Source organism: Nicotiana attenuata, unplaced genomic scaffold (genome assembly GCF_001879085.1).
Source record: "Nicotiana attenuata strain UT unplaced genomic scaffold, NIATTr2, whole genome shotgun sequence".
NCBI lineage: Eukaryota > Viridiplantae > Streptophyta > Magnoliopsida > Solanales > Solanaceae > Nicotiana > Nicotiana attenuata.
Window position 1 is genome coordinate 300,768 of NW_017670333.1, and position 11,829 is coordinate 312,596.

Sequence of the window (11,829 nt, forward strand, 5' to 3'; positions counted from 1 at the left end):
ATCCAATAAGGTACATCTAGCACATTTTGCATCTGTGGCGGTTTAATTTTTTTCACAATGTGCATTGCATATTCTTCAGGTAGTATCTCTAATAGTCTATCAACATTCCATGCCCCTTCCTCAACCACATCAAACACAATGTGAACTGATTCATCCACTCCAAAGTCCTGAGGAACAATGAAGTATAGAGCCCCAAGGCCTGTCCAGTTGTCGAACCAAAATAAAGAAGACCCCGTCTTAGGATGCCAAATTATTTGATGTTCTATCAGATCCCTGCATTCAAGCATTTTCCTCCATACATGGGATCCTTCCCTCCATGGTACAATAACCGAGTTCAATTTCTTGCAGTATTTTTGGCTCATAAATGAGCTCCACAGACTTGGTTTAGTTCTATAGTTCCACCATAATTTAGAGAACAAGGCCTTTGAAACATCATGTAGTGATATGAATCCAATCCCCCCTTCTTCAAATGGCATGCACAAAGTATTCCACGATGCCCAATGCTTGTTGTTTCCCCCTACTGAACTGCTCCGAAAAAACTGGGCAAAAATTTTGTGCACTTTATTTATAACATAGTTTGGAGGATTGACTGCTAACAGTAAGTGCATGGGCATGCTCTGCAGTACATTAGCAATCAAAACTGCTCTTCCTCCAATAGACAACAATTTCCCTTTCCATGTTTGCAATTTATCCAATACCTTAGTGATCATGCATTGATAATACTCCATTTTTCTCCTACCATAAAAGATAGGACAACCTAGGTACATTATTGGAAATTCCTGCCTTTTGATACCTGTGATTCTTTCCACTTTCAAAAACACTTCTTCATCTGTTAAGTGGTGCAAGTAGATTGCAGATTTGGCCTTGTTCACCGGCTGCTCAGATGCAGCCTCATATGCACTCGACACTTCCATTATCAATCTCAGAGATGTGGCATTAGATGAGGAGAATATGATTGTGTCATCTGCGTATGCTAGATGATTAATTTTAGGACTCCACTTAGGTAAGCCAAAACCGCAAAAGTACAGGTTCAAGTGTAAAGCACTTAAACCCCTCGATAAAGCCTCAGCAGCTAGGATAAATAGGATAGGAGACAAGGAATCCCCTTGTTTGACACCTCTTGAAGATTTGAAAAATCCAATAGCTTGTCCATTAATGAGCACAGAGTACCAGTTATTTGACACAATCCCAAACACCAATCCTATGAATCTCTCTGCAAATCCCATCTTCCTAAGTACCTTAGTCAGAAATAGCCAAGATAGCCTATCATATGCCTTAGTCATATCAAGTTTCATTACCACATTTGGCCCAACTTTTGTCCTAAGTCTAATGTCTGTTATGATCTCCTGTATGAGCAACACATTTTCCATAATGCTCTTCCCTTTCACAAAACCTGCTTCCTCTTCAGAAATAAGACTAGGCAGTAGACCAACTGGCCTCTCATGAATCCCCCTCGAGATCACTTTGTTTGTAAAATTAATGAGGCTTATAGGCCTCATATTAGAAAATGTTGACACCTCTTTCTTCTTTGGAAGTAAAACCAGGTTTGTATGTGTGACACATTTTGGCAGTTCATGGCCTTTGAAAAAATCACTTACCATGTCAAACAAATCATCTCCAATTATCTCCCAACATGCATGATAGAAGCTGTTTGTGAACCCATCTGGCCCTCCTGCACTGTTTCCATTGAGCCCAAACACTGCATTTTTAACCTCTTCTTTTGTTGGCTGCTTTATCAGTTCTGAGTTCTACCCATATCAACCAATGTAGGTACATATTCTATAATGCTATATGTGTTGGGAACTGTTACTTCTGTGAACTGATCCTAAAAAAATTTAACAGCTTCAACAACAATTTCTTCATCTTCTTCCAGCTATTGACCATGGTTGTTTTGAATCCTTTTGAGCTGTAGCCTCTTCCTTCTACCCTGGACTTGAGCATGAAAGAATTTGGTATTCCTATCTCCATCCTTAAACCAAGCCATCCCTGATTTCTGCTTCCAGTATTTTTCCTCCAAAGCAAGGAAATTAATCAACTCTATCTGCACTTTTTGAAGTCTTTCTCTGTTCATCATTGTTGGATTAGCCTCAAACTCTGCCATGCACCATAACCACCTCCTCCAGGCTTGCGATTTTCTGAAATATGTCCCCATATGTAGCTCTACTCCATACTGATAAAGCCTTTTTTAACTTCTTGAGCTTGTAATTGAAAAGGACAAAAGGACTTGCACAAAAATCTGCCTGCCAGTTTTCCTTAACAACATCTTTAAATGATTGATGCTCAACCCAAAAGTTAAGGAACCTGAAAGGTTTCTTCACAGGAGCAGCTTCTATATCACACTTCAACTGCATTGGACTGTGATCTGAGCCTATCTTTGAGAGGTGTGTGACTTCTATTCCTGGAAAAGTCTGCTGAAACTCAACATTTGCTAAACATCTATCTAGCCTCTTGAATATACAGTCCTCTTCTGACCTCCCATTCCACCAAGTAAAAACACTACCTTTGAAGCCAAGATCAAATAGGTTACATGTGTTGATGCAATATCGAAAATGATTTATTTCATTTAGTGACACTGGAAGTGCACCAAACTTTTCTTCTTTATCCCATATAACATTAAAATCTCCACCTACAAGCCATGGCACATCCATGTCTCTTGCCATTGCATACAAAGAGTCCCATAATACTATTCTCTCAATGGCATCACATTTAGCATACACCAAAGTAAGAACAATCTCTACATGTGTTTCAGTATGAAATAGCCTTAAAGTCAGCTGCTGCACTATGTTGTACATAATTATGACCTCAAATACCTCATCAATGAAAACCCAAATCTTATTTGACACATTTGCAATTGCCTGCGCAAAACCAATATTCATTCTATACCTTTCCAGTTTTCTAGCTTGTTGTATAGGTTCCATTAATCCTATAAACTCATAATAATTCTGCCTATGCATTTTGATCAGCCTCTCAAAGGCTTGTTGTGTTTTAACTGACCTTATGTTCCAGATAAGAGCATTCATCACTGATTGTTAGATTTGGTCAGGGTCCTCCTTGTTTGAACACCACCTGTAGGTGCAGTAATATTGTCTTTTTGCTGTTTCTTCCTGACTTTTGCTGCAGATTTTGCCTTTTCAAAGTGCCTAGGTTTCTTCCTGGGGATTATTGTTTAATATTGTTTTTAAAAGATAAATTACTGATGAAAGGATCATACTTTGAAAGGTAACATCACAAATTCTACCCTCTCTTTTGCTTTATTATCTATATGAAAACATGAAATATTTAAGCCGAAAGTATTATCTTTTAAAATTGTATAACAAAATTAAAACTTGTCATATGATCAGAACTGAAGATATAATTACGTTTTGTATCACGTTATATGTAACATCCCAACCCGTTAGTGATATTGTCCGTTTTGGGTCTAGGCCCTAACGTGTTTTATACTCGTGAGGGCCTAGGCCCAGAGCGGACAATATCACTAGCGAGTTGAGCTGTTATAGTAGTATTTTGGGAGAATAATTTATATTCCAATTCCTTGGTAATGTATGCATTATCCGTTGTAATGCATTTTCTACTAACATAAACATTAATAATCTGTTGATAATGTTGGATCCTGCCCATGTTGTCCAGCCAAAGGCTCAATGGTCTAATCCTATTCTCTTTTGGTTTCAATTCCTATTCAAAATTGGATTCGATTTTTATTCCTATTTAGAGTTGGTTATGATTTTAAGATAAATGACCACTCATTATCTATAAATAGGACAATCTTATTTCTATGCTCATTGGTACAAATCTTAGAAAGACTTAAGCATATAAGAGTGATTTTTTAGAGAGTTTTCATCAAGAGAGAAGAGAGAAGAAAAAGTATTTGTTTTGCTGTAGATTTTGTTCCGACTAGGAAACTTCAAATCACATTTTCGGATTTGTTAACCGTTAGATCAGATTAAAATTTTGACCGAGTGTTCATAATATCTTGATCTTTGATTTGAAAGGTGATGATCGAATTTAGTGGCTCGTAGCATCCAATTTCTAGCCCCGAACAGTAGCTCCATTTTTGTAACTTCTCCTCTTTCTTCAATTGATTTGTTGTTGCTCTTGTTGCTATTGTTGCTCCGTACTAGGCACTTGTTGTGTAGCAAATTTGGAGAACTTTTGTAACTCTCTTATTGTTATAGTGAATCTTTTTGGATCTTTGTGATCCCGTAATTTTTACCTTTGATTTGAAGGGTGTTCCATGTTAAAATTTGGTGTTCTCTATCTTCTTTATTTTCAGGTTTGCCTCTTCCTCGATATTACAGTGGCATCAGAGCCTTGGTTATTATCCGAATTTTTACGGAATGGAGGCGAATATGAGCAAGATAGTATGTTTAAATAGGAGCAATATAATGTTTGGAGAATCAAGATGAAAGATTTGTTGTTTGTGAAGATTATGCATCTATTAGTTTTTGCAGCTCATAAACCCGAGACTATATCTGATGAAGATTGGTATTTCGAGCACCAAAAAATATGTGAATATATACGAAAATGGGTTGAAGATAATGTTTGCAACTTTATTGTGAATGAGACACATACGAGATCATTGTGAAAAAAGCTAAAGACTCTTTATGCTTCAAAAACTGGGAACAACAAGTTGTTCCTACTAAAGCAATTGATGACCTGTCAACGACCCGACCGGTTGTTTTGAGCTCTAGCGTGTTGTTTGGCGGTTGGAGGCCTTGAGTAGCTTCACTTCAAGTATTATGACTTGTACGTGTGGTCGGAATTGAATTTCGGGAAGTTCAGAGTTGATTCGGATGGAAAATTCTAATTTTGGAAACTTTAAGTTGGAAGAATTGACTAAGGTTTGACTTTTGAGTAAACGACCTCGGAATTGGGATTTGAAGGTTCCAATAGGTTTGTATGATGATTTCGGACTTGGGCGTATGTTCGGGTTGAGTATCAGTCACCCGGGAGCATTTCAGCACTCATTTTGAAAGTTTGGCATTTTGAAAGTTTAAGAGTTTCCTGAGTTTGGTTTGAAGTGGGGTTTGGTGTTGTCGATGTCCGTTTGGGATTCCGAGCCTTGGAATAGGTTCGTATTGTGATTTATGACTTGTGCGTAAAGTTTGGTGTCATTCCAAAATGTTTTGATATGATTCTAGCGCGTTCGTCAAGGTTGGAAAGTTTGAAAATTAAAGAAGGATTTCGATCATCGATTCGTAGTTTCGATGTTGTTTGGAATGATTTGAGGCATTGGCTAAGTTCGTAATGTGATTTGGGACACGTTGGTATATTTGGTCAAGGTCCCGGGGGCCTCGGGTGGATTCCGGATGGTTAACAGAACGGATTTTGGACTTAAGGGAATGCTGGAATTTTTTTCTGGTTGTTGGTGCAACCGCTTCTACGGAAGCTTCATCGCAGAAGCGGTCTCACAGATGCGAGGCAGTGGACCACAGAAGCGGCTGGAAGGGAGCTGGGTTGGAGGCGTAGGTGCGAGGTTTGTGTCGCACCTTCGAGACCGCAGAAGCAGATCTCTGGTTGCAAGTGCGAGTCCGCAGATGCGAAGGAAGGAGGGCTACAGGGGGACTGCAGAAGCGGTATTTTTGGCCACACCTGCGGAACCGCAGAAGCGGTCAAGTGGCCGCAGGTGCGATGAACGCTGGGCAGAGGGCTTGGTTTTATACGGGATTTTGGCCCATTTTCTTTCATTTTCACTTGGTTGGGGCATTTTTTGGAGAGTTTCAAGGGGAGATTTTCATCATCTATTACAAGGTAAGCTATTCCCACCTATTGTGAGTTAATACTTGGATTATGTACGGATTTTTACATGGAAATTAGTGGAAATTTGGGGTTTTGGTAGAAAATATTTTTGGATTTTGACCACGAAATTGGACATGGAATTTGGAATAAGTTATATATATGGGTTCGTGGTGTTACGGGTGAAGTTTATCTTCGAAATTTGTTGGAATCCGAGCACGTGGGCCCGAGGGTTGTCTTGTTGGCTTTTTGAGCGGAGTTAGGAATCATTATAAATTGTTAAATTATATGTATTGGGGTATATTTTGATCGGTTTGCATGTTGTTTGACGAGTCTTGGAATGATGGCCATCGTTTCGAGGTATTTGATGACGTCCAAATCCACTACATAAAAGCAAATGGACACAGTCGCATGTAATATAATTTACCCAACTATGAGTCGGGGTCGAATCCCGCAGAGAACAATATGTAGGCGATTAGGAATGTAAGAGAATTATCACTTGTTATGCAATGCCAAACACTTAGAAGGGTGATTGTGAAAATACTATAGCTAAAAGCGGAAATGTAAACTAACCTAGAAAGCAAGTAAAATAATCAATGGCTACAAGTATGGATACACGGGGAATTACACTCAAGTAACGATCCAATGTATTTCATGATTTTACAAATATGAGCGAGTTTATGTTAATTAGCCTCGGGTAATAATTCTATATTAGCTTCTTCTAAAGACTAACAAGACTTCCTAATTGAATTATCCCTAAATCAATTAAGAGATTAAGCACACCCGATTTTGGCTACAAGTAGTTCAATCCTATCCCTAGGTAGAATTTATAAAATAAGGTTAAAGCCTCAAGTTCTTTTTAATTAATCTTTCCCAACCCCAAATAATCTTTCCCAAAATTAATTCAAAGTTAATGGGCGAGTCTTAGGGTGAGTTAATCCCTTTGGAAACATTAAAGAACAAGAATAATTAAAGAAACAATAAGTCACTTCGTAAAAGATAAAAATCATTCAATACATAAGCACAACAAGATATTTAATCCACACTTTAAACATGAATATTTCTATAAACAAGATTCAAGTGTTGGAATAAATGGTCCTCCTGCAGAAGATGATGGCTGGCTACCCTGATCGATCCGAGAAGAAGACCCCAACATTCTCTTTTTGCTATTGACAACGCCTCCCTCTCCTCTTTTCTTCAATGGATTGATAGGCTTTCCCGGCTCTATCCAGTTGTCTCCCGGATCCTCCTCCACCCCAGCAAGTTGGCACAACTCAGTGATAAGAGATGGGAATATCAATGATGTAACATTTTGAAGCTGATACTCCCTCAGTTCATTGATGAAAATCTCACCAACATTGAGCAGAATACCATCTAGACTGGAGGCTATAATTTGACCTCTCATTATCGGTACATTCCATTTATTCGACACAGGGGAGATGCGACTGCATATGATGGCCAGCCATATCTTTGCTTTAGTAGTGAATTCTTTGGACGTGATCCCTCTCTTTTCCAATGTCGATGGAACATCCGCACCCGGGCATAATTTGGAGACCAACAACTCTCCTGAGGCACAATCTTTTGCACGGAATGGGGACATGTCATGGTCTTGTAGGTGATAGACTTGGTTCACAGCTTCAGCTCCGAAATGTACCATTTTGCTGCGAATCTTCATTTTTGGCTTCTTTAACCTGATGGCTGGGAGATTTGCATAAAACTCCCTCACCCATTGCTCATTGGCTCTGCAAGGTTGAGGGGCAAAACAGTTCCATCCCATGTCTACAAGCCTCTGATGGAACTCGGGAAGCTGTTCTGGGACCTTATCCAACAATATACCACTTTTCGGGAGCAACTTCTTCGTAATCAGCTCAGCATAGTATCGTTCCCGGCATTCCAATGACAAGAACCGGTGTTTGTCATAGTTCTCCTCAGTTGCCAAAGGGTTGTCATTTGCGGATTCGTTGGAGTAGAGCTCATTTTTAGCTTACAGTACCTGTAAACAAAGGATTGGAGTGAAAACATGGTATGGCTATGAAGAACACTACAAAATGAGTCAAATATGCCAAAGGAATGATTGGACAGTTGAAACTTAGCCTTAAAGAAAATTTCAGGATTTTGAAATCTGCAGGTGCATGCTCTCTGATGTCGCAAATTGCGACATTTTCTTCGCAATTGCGAAGGTAACAGGATTGACAGGGTCTGCAAATGCAAAAAATTCTTTGCAATTGCGAAGATGGTCAGGGCTGCCAGATTTCGCAATTGTGACCCCCTCTTCGCAAATGCGAAGAGGCCATCGCAATTGTGACCCCATCGTCCCCAGCCATAGAGCAGTCCTTAAACCCAAAATTTTTCGATAAAATCACATTTTTAGATACACCAATCATATTTTTGCACTCAAATATGGACTAAGCATCACACACAACCAAAAGCTGAAGAATTTTCAATGATTCGGCCAAGAATCTTATTCGGGCCCTTCATCGATCACATATTAAGCACAAAAATTCACTTCCATTTTAACAAAGCAATGGGTACTCAGACTTCCTCATTTTTTCAAGCAAGGAACAAGGCTCGCACTCTCAACCAACCTCACCCGGAAATCAATACATGAAATGAACAATTTTTTTTAACAATTTCGGACAGAGGAATGACCCATGTTTAAGCCTAGGTTTTGAGAAATAAAGGATAGAAGAAGAAGACGATGAAGCAATAGACAACAATAGCAAAAAGATTGAGCTTTCATACCTTGATGCTTGCAATTAGGAACGAAAAATAGTGGAATTTGACAGTTAGGAGAGTGAGGAAGACGAAGGTTTGAGAGCCCTAGATTTTTTCCAACTTTTGTTCAAAATGGGGACTATTACCCGTTTAAGGCTCCTGAAGTTGCATTTGTGACACTTACTCACAATTGCGAACATTAGAATTTCAACTGTTCGCAAATGCGAACACTGCTTCTACAATTTTAACAGCCACTGGTTTTGGCTCTCCGGACCACTCCGACCTGCTCAAATCCACTCCAAATCTAAAACTTGGCAGATTAGTCAAGAATAATATTCAATGCTATTCTAAAAAAGAAATTTTAATAAATGACAAAAATCTTGAAAAACGATGGGTTGCCTCCCACTAAGCACCGTATTTAACGTTGTGGCACGACGCGAATCAACTTTACCACTTTTCTCACCACCTGGACAATATGAATTGGGCACCCAACTTGGAATCAAGCTTGTGACCACGAGCGGTAGGGGGTGGTAAGTTGATGATCAAGCCAAACTTTAATTTCTTCATTTTGTATTTCTTGGCTTTCAAATGAGGAATGTCATTTTGCCTTCTTGTTCCCTCAAATTGTAAGATATATGCCCTTTGTCTTTCATCCTTGCAATCCCTCATTGACTCGTGTAGTTCAATTCCCATATCACCACACAATTCCAATGTTGAAAAATGCTTGGAATGTGACATCAACCCTCCAAATTGCAATTCTTTCCGGATTTTGACATACTCTTTTTCCCTAGGACTAGAGTCAATTTCAACCATATTTTCAATTACACCGGTTGACTCGAATTTCATATTTTTCTCGGCATCACTAACAAGCATGGAGTTGGTTGGTGGATGTTCAATTCTTGATTCCTCAAAATAAAGCTCACTTTCTTCCTCGAAATCGGACTCTTCTTGATCTTTTTCCACACTCTCAAGTTGGTAGGCATAGTGAGCCTCAACCAATATTTTCATTTGATCTTCCAAAGTGCGGATATCCTCATAATTTTGAGTCAGGACTTGCTTCAAGTCCTCGAGTGCAAAGTTATGCTTCTCCTCATTTTCAAGAATGGCCTTTAACATGAGCATCATCGTCTCATTTTGAGCACTTGTGAGTTCTTCTTGGTTTGGATCAAATGCCAAGAAGGATTTTCGGCTTCACCCTCCAAGGAAGATTCTTGGCTATCATAAACTTCCGAGGCTTTTTGGTCCTCTAAAGCTTCAAGAATTTCTCCCATTTGTGAGTGCAACCTTTCAAGCGCCAAGTCATTTTGGAGGCTATTTTCCAAAAGCTCCTCCAAGGCATTTTGCTGTTTGTTTCTTCCTTCAAGTAAGCATTCTAACATGAGCTTGAACTCTCCATTTTGACCATGCTCAATTTCTTCCGCCTCCATATTCCTATAAATTTCATCACCAAAAGTAGAATCATCATAGCGGGGGATTGGGGAAAGGAAGAACAAATAAGCACAATACTCCCAATGACCATTTTGACGACCACACTTATCACAAATACTCCACTCATGGGTTTGAGATTGTGCGCACAATCCGTCCCCGGGAGAATTTAAACAATTTTGCCACGAGTGTGGTCCTCCATAATAAGGACAAAGGTCATCAAAGTATGAAAAACTACTATCTGACCAATTTTCATTATATGATGCCATTTTTCAAAAAGTAAGAAAATAAACAAGAAAAAAAGACCAAGGTAAGAAAAATAATTACACAAATATTCACAAGTTTGGACCAAAGCACTTACGCTTATTTCTCAAACAACCTAAATTATGCCAAATTGTTCCCCGACAACGGCGCCAATTTTGATACGTCCAAATCCACAACTAAAAAGTAAATGGACACGGTCGCATGCAACATAATTTACCTAACTATGACTCGGGGTCGAATCCCACAGAGAACAATATGTAGGCGATTAGGAATGTAAGAGAATTAACACTTGTTATGCAATGCCAAACACTTAGAAGGGTGATTGTAAAAATATTATAGCTAAATGCGGAAATGTAAACTAACCTAGAAAGCAAGTAAAATGATCAATGGCTACAAGTATAGATACACGGGGAATTACACTCAAGTAACGGTCCAATGTATTTCACGATTTAACAAATATGATCGAGTTTATGTTAATTATCCTCGGGTAATAATTCTATATTAGCTTCTTCCGAAGACTAACAATACTTCCTAATTGAATTATCCTAAAACAATTAAGAGATTAAGCACACCCAAATATGGCTACGAGTAGTTCAATCCTATCCCTAGGTAGAATCTATAAAATGAGGGCTAAAGCCTCGAGTTCTTGTTAATTAATCTTTCCCAACCCCAAATAATCTTTCCCAAAATTTATTCGAAGTTAATGGGCAAGTACTAGGGTTAGCTAATCCCATTGGAAACATTAAAGACCAAGAATAATTAAAGAAATAATAACTCACTTCATAAAAGATAAAAATCATTCAATACATAAGCACAACAATTTATTTAATCCACACTTTAAATATGAATATTTCCATAAAGATGATTCAAGTATTGAAATAAATACTACACACTTAGATATACAATACAAAGCAAGGAAATGAAGAAATGAGCATAAATGAGTAAGAAATTATCAAACAAAAGTTTCAAATCCTCAAGACCCAAGTGTGTGGGCAAAAACCCTAGCTCCAAAACTTGTTCGCTCTAGTCTAAAGATTGAAAATTAAGCCAAAGATCCTTTACAATGAGCTAAGTCGGGTATTAAATGGGTATGGGGCCAAAAAATGTAAAATGACAAAAGTGCCTAGAACTGAAGCGCGATTTTCGCATTTACGAAGCATTGTTCGCAAATGCGAACATTGACTTTCCTGTTGACCTTCGCATTTGCGAAATTTGACTGTCTGGTTTGACTTCGCATTTGCGAGGTCCTTTTTCGCATTTGCGAATTCTTCTTGATTGGGACTACTTCGCAATTGCGATTGATTACTCGCAATTTCCAGGTCTTCTTTCATCGCATTTCCCACAAATGTGTCGCAATTGCAACACCTGAGGCCATTTTCCAGATTTTCTTCTTTTCAATGTCTTTTTGACTCGTTTTCACTTGGTTTCTTTATGAGCACTTCTAAATCACAGAGAACCAATAAAATAGAAGTAAATGACATTAAACACATGATATCACTCAAACATAGAAAAAATATAGGCTTGAAGTTAAGATAAGTTGGTAAAATACCAACTTATCAGTATTAGAGAGACGTTGGAACTTCGGAGCGGGGTAAGTCTCCTGTCTAACTTTGTGAGGGGTAAAATACCCCCTAGGTAATGTAATTGTTATGTGTCACTAGTTGTGGGTGCTATGTACGCACGAGGTGACGA

The 11,829-nt window shown here is 38.6% G+C and overlaps 1 protein-coding gene across 1 annotated transcript; it reads right to left on the reverse strand.

Moving 5' to 3' along the window:
* Positions 1–2,087: 2,087 nt before the first annotated feature.
* LOC109237999 lies at positions 2,088–3,020 on the reverse strand. Its single transcript, XM_019404422.1, has one exon. It carries the CDS (start codon positions 3,018–3,020, stop codon positions 2,088–2,090), a length of 933 nt encoding a protein of 310 aa, XP_019259967.1.
* Positions 3,021–11,829: the final 8,809 nt, after the last annotated feature.

What these genes read in the sequence shown, in the direction of transcription:
- LOC109237999 (XM_019404422.1), bottom strand. Translation starts at nt 3,020, where the DNA reads ATGAATGCTCTTATCTGGAACATAAGGTCAGTTAAAACACAACAAGCC.